Source organism: Schistocerca piceifrons, chromosome 1, assembly GCF_021461385.2.
Source record: "Schistocerca piceifrons isolate TAMUIC-IGC-003096 chromosome 1, iqSchPice1.1, whole genome shotgun sequence".
NCBI lineage: Eukaryota > Metazoa > Arthropoda > Insecta > Orthoptera > Acrididae > Schistocerca > Schistocerca piceifrons.
In genome coordinates this window covers 1,144,238,441-1,144,261,609 of record NC_060138.1, presented here as the reverse complement: position 1 = coordinate 1,144,261,609, position 23,169 = coordinate 1,144,238,441, and the positions used below count along the sequence as shown (strand labels likewise).

The 23,169-nt window shown below is 43.2% G+C and overlaps 1 protein-coding gene across 1 annotated transcript in view; it reads left to right on the top strand.

Annotated features, from left to right (window-relative positions):
- Positions 1-1,282: 1,282 nt before the first annotated feature.
- LOC124801285 (sialin-like) overlaps positions 1,283-23,169 on the top strand; it is a 157,134-nt gene continuing 135,247 nt past the window's right edge. Inside the window, exon 1 of the mRNA XM_047263061.1 lies at positions 1,283-1,366. Within this exon, the coding sequence (XP_047119017.1) occupies positions 1,339-1,366 (28 nt within the window). The 5' untranslated portion in view covers positions 1,283-1,338. The remainder of the gene's footprint in view (positions 1,367-23,169) is intronic.

Genomic DNA, 23,169 nt, shown 5'->3' with positions numbered 1-23,169 from the left:
TCAAGGCTAAGAGTGGGCAACACCATATTGATTGAATTCCAGCTTTACCGATAGATGTCGGCACGAACTTGTAACTCATTTTCAGCCAGGTGTCCGGATACTTTTGATCATATAGTGTACGTTGGCCGCGCGGGGTAGCCGCGCGGTCAGAGGCGCCTTGTACGGTCCGCGCGGCTACCCCCGTCGGAGGTGCGAGTCCTCTGTCGGGCATGGGTGTGTGTGTTGTCTGTAGCTTAAGTTAGCTTAAGTTAGATTAAGTAGTGTGTAAACTTAGGGACCGATGACCTAAGCAGTTTGGTCCCAGGAGATATTACTACGAATTCACAATTTACAATTCGTACGCTGTCTGTATGTACACTACACAATGTCCTTCAGACAAGCATGCACATCTGAAGGAACAGACACTGTTCTGTCGACTACGACTATGGTAAATTACATGAAATGCATTCAAATTTGGGATTCCTAATGGACGTCACCTGTTGGCGACACATGAAAGTTTCTGCTAATATACTTCTGGTAATATACTTCCTAGGTAGAGAAAGTGATCCACTTGTTCCACAGGTATATTGAAAATAAAAATACTGAAATCCGGAAACGCGATTCCAGGAGCTGGATGTATGAGTACCTTTGTGTCAGGGATGTTGTTGTTCAAGCAAACCATTCATATGAGTACCGAAACAGTTTACATACAATTACAGCTCTGTGGGCGGATGATATGAAGAAGCATTGTCGTCTGCATATTGCAGTTCACTTATTTCTATGAGACTTATGAACCTTATAGAACAGAGTCTGTCCTCCGTCAAATCTGTATTTAAGTACAAAACCTGCTCTTTTTACTGATGTTGTCTTAAGCATGACTGGGAGGTGCAGGACAAACAATGTTGGTGCGAGGGAACATCCTTGATTAAGCCTATTAGTAATAGGGAATTTGTCAGATATTTGGTCCTGATAAACAACACATGTCATCGTGGAGAGCTTGAACGAAGTGTACAGGACAACGGAAATATTTAGAGACTTTCCACGAAGCTTTTCTGGACACTATCAATGGTATTTCCTACCTCACACGTCACTAACAGAGAAAGGCTGACGTACAGTATATTTTACGGACAAATAACCCTCTTTCAAGTATGTGACAAGAGTCGTTTCCGGATTATCTGGGGTAAAATATGCACAAAGTAGTTTGGCGCGATACGTGTGTTACCTGGCCAGACGTCATATTATCTAGTGGGAGGGCGGTGGGATATAATGTGCCTGTTCGTTCCCTCTCCACCACACTAATAGCTCTCGTGCTGTCTCCGTAGCAACACGCGCCGTCAGCTTCCTCGCACAGAAGACAGCATGAGTCCGAGGATGCAGGACAGCACAGGTAGGCAGGCATTACCGGCGACATCAAATGGCTCTGAGCACTATGGGACTTAACATCTATGGTCATCAGTCCCCTAGAACTTTGAACTACTTAAACCTAACTAACCTAAGGACATCACACAACACCCAGCCATCACGAGGCAGAGAAAATCCCTGACCCCGCCGGGAATCGAACCCGGGAACCCGGGCGTGGGAAGCGAGAACGCTACCGCACGACCACGAGATGCGGGCAATTTTCCGGCGACTGTAGCTTGTACATCTGCATGCATGCTCTCTAAATCGCTCCAAACTGCTTCATGGACGTGGTCCTCCCATTGTACTAGTCTTCCCGATCACGTGAAAGAAGACAGCTTCTACACATGTCTAAAAGTCGTCGCTAGTAGTAACTTACCTTCATTATAAGTTCGGAAGCTGTGCATAGGAAATAGCGGAGTATTCGTGTTCTCCTACCTCGAAGAAAACCATTATTGACACAAAGTCAGCACGGTTTCAGGAAATATCGCTCGTGTGCAAACAGAGTTAGCTTTTTATTCTCATGAAATAATGACTGCTATCGACAGGGGATCTCGAATTTATTCCATGTTTATAGATTTCCAGAACCACCTCACACCGTTCCTTAAAAAAGGCTTCTAGTCAAATTGCGTGCCTATCGAGTATCGTTTCAGTTGTGCGACTGGATTCGTGATTTCCTGTCGAAAAGGTCACATTTCGTAGCAACAATAGATTTACTATTGAAATTTGGGGGCAGCACTTTTCAGGAGCAGTCGGACAACATATTGCTTCCCCCCACAAATAACCCGCGTATTGTCCGCAGCTCGTGGTCGTGCGGTAGCGTTCTCGCTTCCCGCGCCCGGGTTCCCGGGTTCGATTCCCGGCGGGGTCAGGGATTTTCTCTGCCTCGTGACGACTGGGTGTTGTGTGATGTCCTTAGGTTAGTTAGGTTTAAGTAGTTCTAACTTCTAGGGGACTGATGACCATAGATGTTAAGTCCCATAGTGCTCAGAGCCATTTGAACCAACTCGCGTGTTGACCACGAGGAGAAAATTCGAGAAATTAGAGTCAGTACAGAGGCCTACCGACAATTATTCTTCCCAGGCACTATTCACTAGTGGAACGGGGTTGGAGGGATCAGTTAGTTGTACCGAAAGTACCCTCGGCGAAACGCCATTAGGTGGCTTGCGGAATATGATGTAGATGTAGATGAACTGACGAAAAGTCATCGAGTAAAAGAGAAGTGATACCTGCCGTTCGCCAAGGAAGTGTTATAGGCCTTCTGCTGTTCCTACCTAATCTATATAAACGATTTCGGTGATAATCTGAGCAACCATCTTAGGTTGTTTGCAGATGATGATGTCGTTTATCGTCTAGTACAGCCATGGAAAGATCAGACCCGATTCCGAAATAATGGAGCGAAGACAGCTGTATGGTGCCGAAAGTGGCAATTGATCGTAAATACTGAAAACTGTGAGTTCATCCATGAGAGTACTAAAATAAATCCGATAAAACTTCCGTTACACGATAAATCGCAGAAGACTAAAGACTATGAATTCAACTAAATATCTAGGAATTACAATTGTAAACAACGTTTGGAACGATCACATAGATAATGTTGTGGATAAGCAAACGAAAGACGGCGATTTATTGGCACAACATTTAAAAGATGCAAACAAATTTACTAGACTGCCTACACGTCGCCTTCCAGAATACTGATACGCGGTGTAGGATCCTTACCAGACGGAGGAGATCGAAAGAGTTCAAAGAAGGTGAGCACGTTTTGTACTGTCGCGAAATAGAGGAGAGAGTGTCACCGACATGATACCCGATTTGGCACGGTAGTCATTAAAATAAAGGCGTTGTTCGTTGCGGCGAGATCTTTTCAAGTAATTTCAATCGCCGACTTTCTCCTCCGAATGCGAAAATATTCTGTTGACCCCCACCTACGTTGAGAGAAATGATCATCGTAATAAACAGAATCAGAGCTCTCACGAAAGCCTCAAGTGTTCATTTTTCCTGCGCGCTGCGGAGAGTGGAACGGTACAGAAGTAGTGTGAAGGTGGCCCGATTAACCTTTTGCCAGGCACTTCATAGAGTAGTCATGTAGATGTGGATGTAAATGATTCGTTGATGGGAATCGTCCGAAATAAATCTATAAAAAGTCTCTCTTCAAATGTGATTAAGTTCACTTTTGTGACACTCTCTTTTAAGTTTAATCGTCCGTTCTATAGTTATTATTCTGTGTTTAATTTCCATTGTAAAGTTTCGTGGAATTTTCTTTTCGTTGTGGGAACTCGCCTACAAACTCTTTGACAGTTTTACTGGCTTAAGGATGGTCGAATTCGGCCTAAAAAGGTTCCAGTTAAAAAATAATAATATTTTATAATATTTATAATATTTTTATCCCAACACTGTCAAAATATTAAAGATTTTTTATTTTATATTTTTTCTTTATCAGTGGCTAACACACATCACTGAACGGCAACTGTTTGAGGATGTGCTGTCGTTAAACAGGTAGTAATGCGTGTCAGAAGAAAAGCATTTCTCGTACTTTTCTACTTACCATTCTCTAACCGACGTGATAGGAGGGGCTGTTTCTGATCTAGTTCCTTTACAGAGATCGAATCTTTCCCGGAAAATCACAACGAGCTGAAAGTGGAACGAGAGGGTTCCCAGGTGGGAAAATTTGTGAGGCGGTAGGGTAGATTTGTCCTTCGTCTTACTTCCAGTTGGAACCTCCCGAAACACTTGCCTAGAGTGTTTCAAATTAGAACTGTGGAAGTTTTAACCTGATTAAGTATATGTAAGCCAGATGTGCATGAGTGCATGGAGGTCTTTTTATGTGTGTGAAAGAGGTAGGTGGATGACTTACTTGAGCTGAAATGACGCGCACCTTAGACAAGGTGTTTCGTATCCACAAAGGGGCATTGTAGCGCTGAAGCGCCCATGTAGTATCGCATTGGTTCCAGCGGGGAAAGCAATCTGCCATTTAGTGTTCGCTGTGACGAATTCCGTCTTATTCAGTTCTCTCATAAATATGGTTTGCGAGTAACGAAGTTGATACAAGCAGAGATAAATGTCCGGACCTTCGTCCTGAACTATCTCTATCAGTAGTTGCTGATTCAAACAGGGACTGCAAAAGACATCTTGGTCAACTGACAATCAAGACAGAAGCAAACCACCATTACCCGTAAGTGTATCATCCACCGCACTGGACAGCGTAAGAGACCAACTGCACAACTAGAAAATGAATATTCCAAATGTAATAGTTTACGTTTATGACTTATTTTTGTGTTTTATCTATTCTGTTGTGAGCGTTGGACAGACGGAATGTCTGTACGGCAAATTTTCAAACGAACCATTGCTGGCACCGATGGCCAGTGCTGCGAAGCCGCAGTGAAGTGTGAAAAGTATTATTATATCATTTCTTAACACACATCATAACAACAAACAAACAAAAATTATCAACACAAAGGGAAAACAGCCAAAGTTGCAAATTTGCTTGATGACTAGTTCCGGGTCGGGATCCATTTTCAAATCATCCAGATAGTCAAAATGGTATTTCCCAAAGTATGAGAACCATGTCAAGATAACAAACATATACATATAGCAGAGCTGTTCGTTATCTTGACATGATTCTTTTATTTTGGGAAATACCATTTTGACTATGTGGATGATTTGAAAATGGGTCCCGACCCGAAACTAGCCATCAAGTAACTAAAAGTGAAATCTGCAACTTTGGCTGTTTTTCCGTTGTATTGATTAACACAAGTTGCTGCCCTGCAATTGCTCCAGCATACTGGGAAGTTAGAAAATAATTTGTAACTACAGCAGCAATTCTAGCGTCATTGTTGTGTCAGAACCAGTAGCTTCGTATGTAGCCCACACTGCAGAACAGTATTTCACCAGTGGGTTTTTAAGAAAGATAAGAAGAAAGAAAGGTTAACGTTTAGGGTCTTGTCAATATCGAGGTTATTAGAGACATATTCCTAGTCCGGTCAGACAAGGATGCAAACAAATCAGTCTTGATCGCTTATCACGATGTAGAGAAACCATGGCAAACGTAAATCAGGTAACCTACTACTTGTCATCTTCCTTTTGCTGCTACCGTACTATCTCTTTTATAGGCATATTCTAATTTTGCTTCACGTACGACAGAGCATATGTGATGATGTAAATACAGGGGTTTCAAAAATGACCGGTATATTTGAAACGGCAATAAAAACTAAACGAGCAGCGATAGAAATACACCGTTTGTTGCAATATGCTTGGGACAACAGTACATTTTCAGGCAGACAAACTTTCGAAATTACAGTGGTTACAATTTTGAACAACAGATGGCGCTGCGGTCTGGGAAACTCTATAGTACGATATTTTCCACATATCCACTATGCGTAGCAATAATATGGCGTAGTCTCAGAATGAAATTACCCGAAACCTTTGACTACGTGTCTGGCGGAATGGCTTCACATGCAGATGAGATGTACTGCTTCAGCTGTTCAATTGTTTCTGGATCCTGGCGGTACACCTGGTCTTTCAAGTGTCCCCACAGATAGAAGTCACAGGGGTTCATGTCTGGCGAATAGGGAGGCCAATCCACGCCGCCTCCTGTATGTTTCGGATAGCCCAAAGCAATCACACGATCATCGAAATATTCATTCAGGAAATTAAAGACGTCGGCCGTGCGATGTGGCCAGGCACCATCTTGCATCAACCACGAGGTGTTCGCAGTGTCGTCTAAGGCAGTTTGTACCGCCACAAATTCACGAAGAATGTCCAGATAGCGTGATGCAGTAATCGTTTCGGATCTGAAAAATGGGCCAATGATTCCTTTGGAAGAAATGGCGGCCCAGACCAGTACTTTTCGAGGATGCTGGGACGATGGGACTGCAACATGGGGCTTTTCGGTTCCCCATATGCGCCAGTTCTGTTTATTGACGAAGCCGTCCAGGTAAAAATAAGCTTCGCCAGTAAACCAAATGCTGCCCACATGCATATTGCCGTCATCAATCCTGTGCACTATATCGTTAGCGAATGTCTCTCGTGCAGCAATGGTAGCGGCGCTGAGGGGTTGCTGCGTTTGAATTTTGTATGGATAGAGGTGTAAACTCTGGCGCATGAGACGATACGTGGACGTTGGCGTCATTTGGACCGCAGCTGCAACACGGCGAATGGAAACCCGAGGCCGCTGTTGGATCACCTGCTGCACTAGCTGCGTGTTGCCCTCTGTGGTTGCCGCACGCGGTCGCCCTACCTTTCCAGCACGTTCATCCGTCACTTTCCCAGTCCATTGAAATTTTTCAAACAGATCCTTTATTGTATCGCTTTTCGGTCCTTTGGTTACATTAAACCTCCGTTGAAAACTTCGTCTTGTTGCAACAACACTGTGTTCTAGGCGGTGGAATTCCAACATCAGAAAAATCCTCTGTTCTAAGGAATAAACCATGTTGCCTACAGCACACTTGCACGTTGTGAACAGCACACGCTTACAGCAGAAAGACGACGTACAGAATGGCGCACCCACAGACTGCGTTGTCTTCTATATCTTTCACATCACTTGCAGCGCCATCTGTTGTTGAAAATTGTAACTACTGTAATTTCGAAAGTTTGTCCGCCTGAAAATGTACTGTTGTCCCAAGCATGTTGCAACAAACGGTGTATTTCTATCGCTGCTCGTTTAGTTTTTATTGCCGTTTCAAATATACCGGTTATTTTTGAAACACCCTATACTATATTACCTTACTCATCTACATAAACATCTGAATCCCGCTCATCACTATGAAGCCCAGACGGAGGCTAATTTCATTTTATCCTACTGTTACGCTTTCTTTTTCCATTCCGCTCACGAATGAGGCGTGGAAATGTGTCTGCTTACTTCTCAAAGGGCAGTGCGTAGCAGTACACACAGAACTGTTATATACTTTAGAGAAATTCACTATTCCAAAAAACAGAATTTTTAATCTTCTCTTTCGTACACTAAGTGTAGACTACAGTCAATCAAGTCTAGGTGAAGATACCGTTTCATACCCAACGAATTTTTAATGCCATGCTTTTTCTTTGAAGTTCTCGGTCCTGCACTTTTACTTTTCATGTCGTACGATGCTTTTTTTCCTTCATTTACCGACAATGAACGGTTTCTGTGTTGGGAAAATTATTGTAGAGAAAATTATTGTAGAGACTGGAATTACTTCTATATTTCTGTTCCAACTAAGCTTTGGCATGTGTTACAGTGTTACCTACGAAACATTTGAAGATACACCCAGTATTATGTAATTGTTCTTACTGTTGACAAATGACAGCAGAGTTGAACACAAATGGACTTATTTTCGTGTGTTTTGGGCGTCAGAGACCAAGGTGTTAACTATTACACGTCTGCCTACCGAGGTCTAAACAGCTACAGTCACTTCTAGATAGACAAAACACGGGGTGCCACAATAAGTGTCCGCTACTCTTAAATGGTCCCTGTCTATAAGTGATAGTTAATGACACTGAATTGCCTGAAGTATCATACATCTTATGAAAGAAGAGCTCCAGTCATTTTTTATTCAATGACAAAGAGAGAGGATGGTTTAAATATCTGTTGTTGTATAATCTCCTCCTCCTAACGAGTTCACTGACATCCATTAGGAAAGCGTACTCTCTCATCATTAACAGTATTACGACAGCACTGATAACCTCACTTCGTCGTGCAGACGAAACCCGACAGCCGATTTACATACCCTAGCAAAATCGATTCAGGCTTAACATTTATTGTCATTATAGGAGTTGGTAGCTCTGATAGAAATGTAATGTAATTTAGCTAATTACGTGAGTTACGAGGGCTATCGAAAAAGTACATTACGTTTTGGAATTAAAAATAAATGAAGTATTGGAAAAAATTTTATTATATACAGATGAAAGCCACACTTAAATACTACTTTTCTACATAGTTGCCATTTAAATTAAGGCACTTATCGTAGCGATGGGCGAGCTTGGAAATTCCTTCGTCTTAAAATTCGGCCGCCTGCGCCTTCAACCGCGTGGTTACCTCTTCTTTTGGGACAGAAACGGTGTGATTTTTGTGGATTTCCTGGAAAGAGGCACTACAATAAACTCTCAAAGGTATTGCCAAACTCTGCACAACCTCAGAAGAGCAATACAAAACAAGCGCAGGGGAAAGTTGGGCTCAAAGATCTTGCTGATTCACGACAACGCCCAGGCCCACACGGCAAATGCCACTCGTGAAGTTCTCGAATCATTTAAGTGGGAGTTGTTTCCTCATCCGCCGTACAGTCCCGACCTGGCACCGAGCGACTTCCACTTATTCCCAGCAATGAAGAAGTGGTTGGCTATGCAGCGTTTTGATGACGACGCACAGCTTCAAGAAGAGGTAACCACGTGGTTGAAGGCGCAGGCGGCCGAATTTTACGACGAAGGAATTTCCAAGCTCATCCATCGCTACGATAAGTGTCTTAATTTAAATGGCAACTATGTAGAAAAGTAGTATTTAAGTGTGGCTTTCATCTGTATATAATAAAAAAAAATTCCAACTCTTTATTTATTTTTAATTCCAAAACGTAATGTACTTTGTGGATAGCCCTCGTACAAACGTCATCCGGCATCCGCAGTTGTCGATATGCGAAACCACTATTTGTTTGGCGGTAAACCGTTGACAAAGCACATCATGATGTGTATCGAAATCAAAACACCGCTTTTCAAATTGATGTTTTCATAGATAACACACGACTGCACTATTAGACTTTTTCCTTTTGTCGTGTGGCTAGCGCCTTCCGCCAGGTAGACCGTTCGCCTGGCGCAAGTCTGTCGAGTTGGCGCAACGTCGGTGACTTGTGTGTCGATGGGGATGAACTGATGATGAGTAGAATAGCACAACACCCAGTCCCTGAGCGGAGAAAATCTCCGACCCAGCCGGGAATCGAACCCGAGCCGTTAGGTATGACATTCCGTCACGCTGACCACTCAGCTACCAGGGGCGGTCGTTAGCACAGTCATCTATTGTAAATTACGATATGCAGGTATTTTTCGTGTATAAAACATATTACTTGCGTAAAAGATACTGTGTATTTAGATAAATATACAGGGTACTCAAAAAGTGTCACCGAGCGAGATGGCGCAGTGATTAGCACACTGGACTCGCATTCGGGTGGAAGACGGTTCAAATCCGCGTCTGGCTATCCTGATTTAGGTTTCCCGTGATTTCGTTAAATCGCTTCAGGCAAATGCTGGGATGGTTCCTATGAAAGAGCGCGGCCGAGTTCTTTCTCTAATCCGATGGGACCGATGACCTCGTTGTTTCGTCCCCTCCCCCAAAACCAGCCAACCGAAAAGTGCCGAATATTTCGACAGGTGGTAGTACCACCAAAGCAAGAAAAATGCCCAATGAAAATGGGCTCTAAAATGCATACCTCATGAGCTAAGAGCACTTGCTCATCTTCTGTACAGTGAAACACATCTCCTCTGTTGGAAGCTCTTTGTTTTCCATATTTTGGGAGGACGTAGTATGGACCAAAACAAGGCAAATGTCCAGTAAACATAGGCACCAAAATGCATACCTCAAGAGCTATGACCACTTGTTCATCTTCGCTAATGTGAAACGCATCTCTTCTATTGAAAAAGTGCTCATAACTCAGATTTTCTAGCTTCCCTACCACATTCAAACTTCCGGTATTCCACTCCCAAACTTGTAGGACGCTGTCCTTTCTTCCAATCTTTTCCTGATGGTCACCTCCCCCTTGGCAGTCTCCTCCCGAGTGGGGACGGACTAGTTAATGATGACACTTTTTCAGTTACAGGCCACATGTTCTGTAGCTACGCATCATGTGTCTTTAATGCAGCGGTTTTCATTGCCTTCAGCATCCTCATGCCGTTGATCATTGCTGATTCGGAATAATGAGGGATAGTTTCCCACCCACAGGGCAAGAGTGTGCCCCGAAACTCAGTGGGCTCCTCCACTCTCTTTGATAAGGTCGTTGGCATAACGAGGGTGACTTCTAATGCAGGAAGTGTTCGGCCGCCATTAATGATTATTTTTATTCAAAATATAAGTAGTTTCGAGGCTCGAACCAGGGACCGAGGACGTTTTGATTACTAATCAATAACGCTACCCTAGACTACGCGTATACCAAACGGGAAAGCGACAAGGCACAGCCGCCACCCTAATGGTCCCCCGAGTCACCCTATTGCGCATTTCCCTTTGTAGGGAAAGTGTTCACGAAATAGAACGACAAGAGGAAAAGCTTGGTCGTCCTAAATGGCTGTTACAGTTCTTTAGCGGAATATTATGCGCTACGTAATAATAATTTATAACACCCTTAGGATGAGCTCACACTACTTACATTTCGTGTTCATTTACGTACTTAAGGCTAGAGCAAGAGATAAATACACAATTTTATAGTTTCACTAGGTATTAATTGCATCTCTCTCTACTTCAGCTTCATTAAATATTCCATATTAAGAGCCTCTTGTAATCTCCAGAAGACCACTATAAACCACAGTAGCTTCAGTGCAATTATCTTTTAATAAAAGTGTCATTTCTGTTCGTCTCGCTGTGTATTTCTTTGCCACCTTCCGTGACATTCTGTAGTAGTTCTAACGAGTGTATCTGCGTAGCCATCCTCAGCAGCAAGCACAGAAATACTTGTTTTGTGAATAAAACCGCATTTTCTTGCTGTAACTTAATTTATTTTTCCCAGACGCGTTTCGGCTTTTTCTTGCTCTAAGGCATATTCAGTGGGATAGTTTGTTGGCATCGGTGTTTCCTCTCATCTGGTGTGGAGGGCGCATTACCACTTCGTTTCCGGAACATAAGCACAATTTTGTATTCCGAACTCTTTCTATAGCACTGTTCACCATGTTTCTCCTTCTTTGTGGTGCACTAGAACTCTTTTGCCTCTAGTTATAGGTATTTGTTCGAACGCTGTGCTTTAACGACGTCGATATTGTGAGTTCATTATGTGTTACCTCCTCCAAACAGGAAGTGGTAGTGCGACCTCCAGACAAGATGAGAGGAAACGCCGATGCCAAAAAACTCTCCCACTGAAAACGCCTTATAGTAAGAAAAAGATGAAACGCATCTGGGAAAAATAAATTACGTTGCAGCTAGAAAAGGTGGTTGATTTTATTCAAAAAACAAGTACTGTATATTGTAATAGTTCTTTCTGTGTGTGCTATGGGTTTCATCGAGCTATGTTGTCTGGTGGTCACACATCGTGCAAAACTTTCACACCAGTGTATTTAAATTGTTGCATAAGAGGACTGTACCGTTTCACAGTGAAGAATTTTTCATTGACCGACTTCGAGCGAAAAGACAGTGCTTTCGGTCACCAAGCTATGCTACTGACTTTGGTGTACGACGACCTTTCCGACGGATCTTACAGAGCAAAGGTATACTAAACAGAGCAGAGAGACACTGTCGACAGTGTTACCTTATGTTCCGTCAGAATAGAGCTAGTGTCACTGTTTTGCATAATAATATATTCAATTCGAGTGGTCAGTAACATGCACTCCTTAGACCCATATGTGCAGGTGCAGATTGACACTGGTCAGTACTGACAAGGTGTGGAGATATTTCGTGAGCCTTCAGTCAGAAGATTTCGTGTTTAATACGGAAGTTTGTTCATTACACAGGTTACATCTCGGAGTGCCACAAATGATTTAGGAAGGAAGCACGTTCTGGACAATGAGAGCTTGCGGTTTTGGTTACTGCTGTTCGATGGAGGACAACTGTCAACACGTGATCCGTACCTACCTGCTCTATTGGCTACAAACATCGAGTGCATAACGGACAGATGCGACATTAGCATTTCATGGCGACAGACAACTTCCGATGAGGCAACGATCGTACTTGATGCGTAGGCCACAATCTGTATCGCTGAGTGGCCAAAATGGTCGCTAGGTTCCAGTTTCGGATTGTCTATCTAACCGCTTTTAGGGGGGAAAAAATCTGAGTTTCAACTTTTCATTTAATTACGGACCGAAATGAAAAATTTAAGATGCCCTCATAACCCACTCATTAAGACGTATAACCTTCCGTTAAAAGTTTAAAAAGCCAGTCCAGTACTAAAGTTAGAAACTGTGCATACGTCGTGAGGCAGCATAACTCATATTACGCAGACTATATCCACACATTGAAAATTTGAAAACGAGAGCTCTCAGAGACAACCAACAAACCTTACGCGTAATTTGAAAACTTTTCGAAACTTTTTATCGCTGACATCTCCCTCGCCCCCTCCCCAGCAAAATAATGAAACGGAAAAAGTTTGTCGCTTTCTATATTTTCACTGTTCACGCAGTGAAACTTCAGCATTAAGAACGACATTTAATTTTTTAACTTCTTCACTACTAACTTTATTCGTAACACAGTTTTCAGACTGTTTCCAAATGTACAATCTCAGGAGATATGGGTTTATAAAGATTTGAGACGCCTGAAAAACTAGATTTTCTTAAAACGGCGCGGAAATTACGCTATACGCGTCCAGCGTTTGACAATGGGAGCATTCAGCGATTCTCAATAACTTTTGAACATAATTTCAGACCTTTACTAAACTTTTTCTCGCTCACAGCCCCACAAAAAAAGGAAAGAAAAACAGTTTGTTTGTTTAACTGTTTATATTAAATGTACAATTAAATGCGTCTTTATATTGTAATATATCTTCACGTAAAGTAAAAAAAAAAATATTATAACGTCATAATAGCACGAAAGTATGTTGTTAAACTACATTTAATGACTTTACTTTTATATCTTACTTTTGCTGTGACCAAGTCTAAAATTAACAGTTTGACACTACGCACTATTTTCCAAAAACGTCTTACAGGAACATATAAAGGGGTTATCAGTTTCCTGATTTACCAGCTTTGGTTTTGACTTTTTCTTTAGTGTGCGAGTGAGTAATCCGAAAGTAATGAAACAATATAATTAGTGTTTTGTATCTTTAACGTCAAACATTTAACTCTAGTTCTTTTGTGAAGTATCGGTTTCATGTATGAGAGTTCGAAAGAATCGGGTGTGGGAGAGGCTTACTGGTGAACTGTAATTGAACAATGCACGAAAATATATTAAAGGAAAATTGTGGATAATAGTTAGACTGGCCGGAAGACCTGTAAATACCATTCATACCTCGCGGAGAACAAGTTTCAATGGCGCCAGTGACATATCAGCTCTGTAATTCTGCTTTTTTATTAAGCGCAAGGGGCTCCCAAATCCGACGATTCAAAACGTCGTATCCTCTGAGTTTTATCGAGCGAGGGGGCGCAGAGGTGAAGACATCGGGCTCGTATTGTGAAAGAGAAGGATTCAGAATTTCATAAGACCTTTTCTTTACGTTTCCCTTGGATTTTTTAAATAACTTCATGAAATCGACGATTTGGCTGTTTTCGTAGGGACACAATCAATCCGAGAGTTTGTTGTGTCTGCAGTGTCCCACATCTTGACGGGGGGTTAAACTCTTCCTTTTCACTTTCTTACGGTCTTTTATACCTGATGGCCCGCGGAATAAAAATCTCGATTTGGGGCTTTGTATGAGATTAGCGAACTATTACAGTAGGCGTTTAACCCTTTGAGTCCCAACAACATGAGAAAATATAATTTTAAAATTTTCCAGATAATTGATCTTCATTATCATGGTAAGCAAAGAATACCTGAATAAACTGTCAAAAAGTAAAGAATCAATTGTTTTAATGAGGTGCTTTCTCTTTGGATCCACTGGGACATACAGTATTCAACCACATCTCATTTCATGTAATATGCGTTTTTGAAAGCAAATTCGCATTTTTCCTAAAAAAAAATCCGACCTCTTCGAAACACCCATAAACTCATAACGTCTAAAACAAATTATAGTCCTAAACAACAAGCAAAATGGGCCTAAAATTTAATAAATTTTGTGTTACATCATGCGCCAGTAATTCCTTTCTGCCATACATTTAGATTAAGAAAAGTAAAATTAAAAGCTCAAATTTATGTTACAATAGCCTAGATACCCTGTACTTACTTTTACTGTTAGTGGTCTCCTCAATAGGACCATTATAAAAAAGACCGCATATCACAATTTCCTACGCGCACATAGCACAACCTCGGCCCCGAGTGATGCTTTGAACGCTCTAAGGAACGGCTACAGTGCATTAAACTCGTAGAATGATAAACGTATGACACAGAGTCTCGCAGGAAGCTAGCGACCATTTTACTAAATACTCCTATGCATAGCTAAACTAGCTAGGTCACATAAAAAGTCATACAGTAGGCGAAGAATGACTTAATTGATCACAAGGTAGATATGACGTGTTTCGAAATTATGTCTATCTAAAACATAAATACAAGAAACGAATTGGTATACAAAAATACAACACGAATCTTTGTTTTTAGATAGTATCAAGCTGGTGCATAAGTTCGAAGCGTTTTTCTTTTTCATGTTGTTACTCTGTCTGCTATGGCTTTATTTGTTGTTGTTGTTGTTGTTGTTGTGGTCTTCAGTCCAGAGACTGGTTTGATGCAGCTCTCCATGCTACTCTATCCTGTGCAAGCTTCTTCATCTCCCAGTACCTACTGCAACCTACATCCGTCTGAATCTGTTTAGTGTATTCATCTCTTGGTCTCCCTCTACGATTTTTACCCTCCACGCTGCCCTCCAATACTAAATTGGTGATCCCTTGATGCCCCAGAACATGTCCTACCAACCGATCCCTTCTTCTAGTAAAGTTGTGCCAGAAACTTCTCTTCTCCCCAATCCTACTCAATACCTCCTCATTAGTTATGTGATCTACCCATCTAATCTTCAGCATTCTTCTGTAGCACCACATTTCAAAGGCTTCTATTCTCTTCTTGTCCAAACTAGTCATTGTCCATGTTTCACTTCCATACATGGCTACACTCCATATAAATACTTTCAGAAACGACTTCCTGACACTTAAATCTATACTCGATGTTAACAAATTTCTCTTCTTCAGAAACGCTTTCCTTGCCATTGCCAGTCTACATTTTATATCCTCTCTACTTCGAACATCATCAGTTATTTTGCTCCCCAAATAGCAAAACTCATGGCTTTATTTATAGATTGTCATTTTTTATTTGTAGTTGTCTGTTGCTATTTGAGTTTACAACTGTCATTTTGTCATTTGGAGATAGTGAGTGGAGCTGTGGGCGCCAGAAAATGGAGTGCGAAGTGGAGAAATCGGAACATCGCCGACATGTTCTTCTGTGTGAGGTCAGTAGAGGAGTGACAGAAGCGGAGGCAGCCAAAAACATTTGCGCTATTTGTGGGGATACAGAGCACGGCAAGGAAATGGGTTTCTCGTTTTACGGAGAATCGTTTTGACATTAGTGACTCACCGCATTCAGGAAGAGTTTCGGGGTTGGATGAAGATCGTTGAAACGCATTAATCCATAATTATCCACGTCGATGTGCTCGAGAACTGGCAGATGCGATGAATTTTGAGCATTCCACATTCGTGCGATTTTTTCATGCAGGAGGTAAGGTTCAAAAATTGGGTGTATGGGTACCGCATGTTCTAAGCCAAAACCACAAAAATATGTGCATCTCTGCATGCATCAACTGGCTTGTGAACATTCCTATCCAGTATCGTCACTAGTGACAAGAAATGGTGTCTTTATGCTAACATAAGGGAAAGAAAGGAATGGCTGATCCCAAACAAAGCAACAACTCCCCGTACAAAGATCTGTACACGTCCACAAAATATAATGTTATACGTCTGGCGAAACAGCGACGGTGTGGCGTACTACGAATTTTTTCCCGGGATGTAACCATCACTGCTGACAATTCCTGTCATCAACTGAGAAGTCTTGCAGACGCAAACCAAGAACAACGATGAGGAAGACCGTGTAAAGTTATACTACTCCTACATAAGGTCCGCCCGCATTCTGCTAGACTGACAAAAAAACACTATACAAAGAGTTGGGCAGGGAAGTCATTATGCATCCACCTCATTCACCTGATCTTGCGCCCTCAGATTTGCACCTTTTCCGCTCTCTATCGAACAACCTTCAAGGAGTTTCTTTTCTTGGTGAAAATGCGCTCCAAATATGGCTCGTCGAGTTCTTCGCCTCAGAACTACGTGATTTCTACAGTCGCGTAATCGAAAAGTTACCTCAGCGTTGGCAGACTGTTGTAAATAGTGAAGTAGAATATACAGATGACTAAAGTCTCTGTTATGTGTGTCTGTTCTGTTCAGTAACTCATCGAAAAACGCTACGAACTCACGCATCAACCCAATAATAACCAGCTAACACTGAACAAAAGTGCAAGCAAAAGCCATTCCTACCTGCCCACGCGCAAAAGCGGTATAAGGATAAGACAGCTACTAGTTATGTGAGAAACATGAAATGACAGACTAATAAGCAAGTTTCCATAAAAACGGGATAGGAAGACAAAATTGCCACTACATGAATGCAGGGTAAATGCGGAGGCGCCGTGTCATATCTACTATCATATTCATCATCAGTGTTCTGCCTAAAGGCAGGTTTTCACATGGTAGTTTTCCAGGCTGTCCAGTCTTCTGCCATTCTCTTCAGATCTGCATAATTTCCTCTTCCCTTTATGTCGTCTATCATCTTGTATCTCCTTCTTCCTCTCAGTCTTCTCCCACAAACCAATCCTTCCAAAGCATCTACTAGCAAGCACTCCCTTCTCAATGAATGTCCCAACCAGTTCTTTTTCCATTCTCTTACAACCTTCAGCAGACATCTTCTCTCACCAACCCTTTCCGATACTCTTTCATTACTCACTCTCTCCATCCAGCTTATTCTCTCCATTCTCCTCCATCTCAAATGCTTCTAACCTTTTTTCATCCTCTCGTCTCAGCGTCCATGTTTCCGCCCCATATAGTGCCACACTCCAGACAAAACATTTGCCAAGCCTTTTCCTTAGTTCTTTATCTAATTTGCCACATAAGAGTCTTCTCTTTCTGTTGAATGCCTCCTTCGCTATGGCAATTCGAGTTTCCACCTCCTGGTGACATCTCAAGTCTTCAGTTATTGTGCTTCCGAGATATTTAAATTCTCTTACTTGGCTAATGATAGATTGTCCTATTTTAATATTGGACAGTCTGCGTCTTGTACTGATGACCATACTCTTTGTTTGTGCTGTGTTTATTTGCATCCCATATTCCACACAAACTTCATTCAAATCTTTGAGCATGTTATTCACTGTCCGCTCACTTTCTGCCACTAATACCATGTCATCAGCAAATCTTATACATTCTATTCTCTTTCCACCAATACATATTCCTCTTTTCTCATCTAAGCTTTTCGCAATAATCTCTTCAAGATATACTTTAAACAACAGTGGGGAAAGGCAACAACCTTGTCTAACACCTCGTCCAATGCTGCTTCCTCCTGACATTTCATTTCCAATCCTTATCCTTGCTTTCTGGTGTAAATATAGATTCTGTATCAGTCGTCTCTCTTTCCAATCTACTCCTTTCCTCTTCAAAACATTCATCAGCTTGTTGCACTGAACTCTGTCAAAAGCCTTTTCTAAATCTATAAAGACAGCAAAGATTTCTCTACCCTTTTCCACATACAGGGTGTTTCAAAAATAACCGGTATATTTGAAACAGATATAAAAACTCAACGAGCAGCCATAGAAATACACCGTTTGTTGCAACATGCTTGGGACAACAGTACATTTTCAGGCAGACAAACTTTCGAAATTACAGTAGTTACAATTTTCAACAACAGATGGCGCTGCAAGTGATGTGAAAGATATAGAAGACAACGCAGTCTGTGGGTGCGCCATTCTGTACGTCGTCTTTCTGCTGTAAGCGTGTGCTGTTCACAACGTGCAAGTGTGCTGTAGACAACATGGTTTATTCCTTAGAACAGAGGATTTTTCTGGTGTTGGAATTCCACCGTCTAGAACACAGCATTGTTGCAACAAGACGAAGTTTTCAACGGAGGTTTAATGTAACCAAAGGACCGAAAAGCGATACAATAAAGGATTTGTTTGAAAAATTTCAACGGACTGGGAACGTGACAGATGAACGTGCTGGAAAGGTAGGGCGACCGCGTATGGCAACCACAGAGGGCAACGCGCAGCTAGTGCAGCAGGTGATCCAACAGCGGCCTCGGGTTTCCATTCGCCGTGTTGCAGCTGCGGTCCAAATGACGCCAACGTCCACGTATCGTCTCATGCGCCAGAGTTTACACCTCTATCCATACAAAATTCAAACGCGGCAACCCCTCAGCGCCGCTACCATTGCTGCACGAGAGACATTCGCTAACGATATAGTGCACAGGATTGATGACGGCGATATGCATGTGGGCAGCATTTGGTTTACTGGCGAAGCTTATTTTTACCTGGACGGCTTCGTCAATAAACAGAACTGGCGCATATGGGGAACCGAAAAGCCCCATGTTGCAGTCCCATCGTCCCAGCATCCTCAAAAAGTACTGGTCTGGGCCGCCATTTCTTCCAAAGGAATCATTGGCCCATTTTTCAGATCCGAAACGATTACTGCATCACGCTATCTGGACATTCTTCGTGAATTTGTGGCGGTACAAACTGCCTTAGACGACACTGCGAACACCTCGTGGTTGATGCAAGATGGTGCCTGGCCACATCGCACGGCCGACGTCTTTAATTTCCTGAATGAATATTTCTATGATCGTGTGATTGCTTTGGGCTATCCGAAACACACAGGAGGCGGCGTGGATTGGCCTCCCTATTCGCCAGACATGAACCCCTGTGACTTCTTTCTGTGGGGACACTTGAAAGACCAGGTGTACAGCCAGAATCCAGAAACAATTGAACAGCTGAAGCAGTACATCTCATCTGCATGTGAAGCCATTCCGCCAGACACGTAGTCAAAGGTTTCGGGTAATTTCATTCTGAGACTACGCCATATTATTGCTACGCATGGTGGATATGTGGAAAATATCGTACTATAGAGTTTCCCAGACCGCAGCGCCATCTGTTGTTGAAAATTGTAACTACTGTAATTTCGAAAGTTTGTCTGCCTGAAAATGTACTGTTGTCCCAAGCATATTGCAACAAACGGTGTATTTCTATCGCTGCTCGTTTAGTTTTTATTGCCGTTTCAAATATACCGGCAATTTTTGAAACACCCTGTATCTTTCCCCTATAGTTCTTGGCAGGCCAACAGCATCTCTTGTTCCTTTTCCTACTATGATATTAAGTTACATAAAATGACAAAATGAAAAGTGGTACATCAGTGAACATGGAAATAATACAGTGTAATGAGCTGTTTTAACAACGTAGTAAAAGAAAGTTAAAAACGTTACACATACTTCATATGATCCAAGTCCGTGACGCTGTGTGTCCAAAGACATAGCTAGGTCATTGACCACTACTCGTAAGAATGGTGGAAGTACCTCAGTGTACCACTAGAAGTCTCTGTCTTGCAATAGAATCGATGTCACCGGTAATTCATTATTCAGAAAGTACGGGGGTCTCAAAGTGTTAAACAGCTGTGGTCATCACGCAAGCTACACTCGTAACCTTTAATGTGCTCAGACCGCAAATGCTCCGTTATTTTCTGGGGCGCGCACAGCTTTCTGTACTTCTCCGTTCCTAAACACGCGTAATGAGATGTCAGATTTGCGAAACGAGTGTCATCACGGCTATAGCTTCATGGTGGAAAATATTAGCCCTTAACCTTGAGGCTTCGTACCACGTTTTCCTGCTGCTGTTTGAAAAGGAAGAAAGCTTTGGCTTGAACGTACTGTCGATTACGAAGGATTTAGGGGCGGATCATGTGGTCGGATTGGGGAAGGACGGGTAAGGAAACAGGCTATGCCATTTCAGGGGAAACATTCCGCCCTTGGCGTTAGGTGATTTAGGAAAATCAAGGGGAAACTAAGTCTGTGCGTTCGAACGGGTAGTTGAATCCCTGTCTTCTCGAGCCTAGTATGCTAACCACTAGACAACCTTGGTCGGAATTCTCGACGGCGCAGCAGCTAACATGTCAGAGTTATATACTAGTCTTTTCTCATCTATGCAGCCAGGTTACTAGTATGGACTAACTTCGGGTCCGGCGTTTATAATGTGTGCAAGATGCCGAAAAATTACTGCTTCCCCTGTTTTACGACGAATATTACCCCAGCATGTACACTCCTGGAAATTGAAATAAGAACACCGTGAATTCATTGTCCCAGGAAGGGGAAACTTTATTGACACATTCCTGGGGTCAGATTCATCACATGATCACACTGACAGAACCACAGGCACATAGACACAGGCAACAGAGCATGCACAATGTCGGCACTAGTACAGTGTATATCCACCTTTCGCAGCAATGCAGGCTGCTATTCTCCCATGGAGACGATCGTAGAGATGCTGGATGTAGTCCTGTGGAACGGCTTGCCATGCCATTTCCACCTGGCGCCTCAGTTGGACCAGCGTTCGTGCTGGACGTGCAGACCGCGTGAGACGACGCTTCATCCAGTCCCAAACATGCTCAATGGGGGACAGATCCGGAGATCTTGCTGGCCAGGGTAGTTGACTTACACCTTCTAGAGCACGTTGGGTGGCACGGGATACATGCGGACGTGCATTGTCCTGTTGGAACAGCAAGTTCCCTTGCCGGTCTAGGAATGGTAGAACGATGGGTCCGATGACGGTTTGGATGTACCGTGCACTATTCAGTGTCACCTCGACGATCACCAGTGGTGTACGGCCAGTGTAGGAGATCGCTCCCCACACCATGATGCCGGGTGTTGGCCCTGTGTGCCTCGGTCGTATGCAGTCCTGATTGTGGCGCTCACCTGCACGGCGCCAAACACGCATACGACCATCATTGGCACCAAGGCAGAAGCGACTCTCATCGCTGTAGACGACACGTCTCCATTCGTCCCTCCATTCACGCCTGTCGCGACACCACTGGAGGCGGGCTGCACGATGTTGGGGCGTGAGCGGAAGACGGCCTAACGGTGTGCGGGACCGTAGCCCAGCTTCATGGAGACGGTTGCGAATGGTCCTCGCCGATACCCCAGGAGCAACAGTGTCCCTAATTTGCTGGGAAGTGGCGGTGCGGTCCCCTACGGCACTGCGTAGGATCCTACGGTCTTGGCGTGCATCCGTGCGTCGCTGCGGTCCGGTCCCAGGTCGACGGGCACGTGCACCTTCCGCCGACCACTGGCGACAACATCGATGTACTGTGGAGACCTCACGCCCCACGTGTTGAGCAATTCGGCGGTACGTCCACCCGGCCTCCCGCATGCCAACTATACGCCCTCGCTCAAAGTCCGTCAACTGCACATACGGTTCACGTCCACGCTGTCGCGGCTTGCTACCAGTGTTAAAGACTGCGATGGAGCTCCGTATGCCACGGTAAACTGGCTGACACTGACGGCGGCGGTGCACAAATGCTGCGCAGCTAGCGCCATTCGACGGCCAACACCGCGGTTCCTGGTGTGTCCGCTGTGCCGTGCGTGTGATCATTGCTTGTACAGCCCTCTCGCAGTGTCCGGAGAAAGTATGGTGGGTCTGACACACCGGTGTCAATGTGTTCTTTTTTCCATTTCCAGGAGTGTATAAATTATCGAAGTAGCTAATTTTACATACGAAGTTTTCCTTATGAACGCCTACAATCCCTTACTGCAAATTTATTTGCAACCCCAAATTTTCATTCACTTTTCCTTTTATGAAAACATTAGTAAATACAATATACTGAGCGTTATTTCTGTTTATTTGCATTGCAAGTAACGTAAAACTTCCTGGCAGATTAAAACTGTGTGCCGGACCGAGATTCGAACTAGCAGAATTAAAGTTGTGAGAACAGCTCGTGAGTCGTGCTTGGGTAGCTCAGTTGGTAGAGCCCGCTCCGACCCACTGCTTTAATCTTCCAGGAAGTTACATATCGCCGCACACTCCGCTGCAGAGTGAAAATTTCGCTCTGGAAGTAAAGTAAAAATTGAAAATAAAGAAGTTTCCTCATACAGACTTGACCCCACTACCGTGGTGTTACCATTCTGTACACTTTCCGCTGCGCCAACTGCCGTTTGTAAGATACGCTATTAGGGCTGAAGCCGCGCCAGGACTGCTATTCTTTCTAAACAGCTGACCATTTGGAGCTCCCCTTCTGTCACTTTAATTTCCGGCAAAGCTCTGCGTATTGTATAAATCTTGTGCATGTGTGGTCTTGTGAGATCCAAACGTTATGTGCCACAACCGGCATCTGTATCCTGCCAGAGAGCTATCCGTTTCTTCTCTATTGTCTTCTTCTACATCTACCTGGATACTCAGCAAATCCCATTTAAGTGCCTGGCAGAGGGTTCATCGCACCACTTTTACAATAATTCTCTATTAGTCCAAATTCGTACAGCGCGCGGAAGAAACGAATACTTATATCTTTCAGTGCGGGCTCTGAATTCACTTATTTGATCATGGTGATGGTGCCTCCCTATGTAGGTCAGCGTCAACAAACTATTTGCGCATTCGTAGGAGAAAGTTGGTGATTGAAATTTTTTGAGAAAATTCCGACGCAACAAAAATCGCCTTTGTTTAAATGATGTCTACAACATTGTCGCACCACGGAAACACCACCATGTAGAAGCTTTCTCTCGGAGCGAGTACCTTTACGGCCAACGTTCTAGTAATAAGAAAGGCAATCAGAAACGTACTGCATAATACCATCGGCATTCTGATCACAACACATTCGCAGAACGCCCTGGAAAAACTAGATCATAAGTTCTGGAAATTGAAGATGAACTATTACCTCTTTCGGGTAAAGGAACTGATTAATCTGTCCTTCAGGAGAAAAGAGTTCTACTTGTTTAGGTCAAAGGACATTCCGAAATCATACAGTCGACAAATGAGCAAAGAGCTCAATTACCGAAGACAT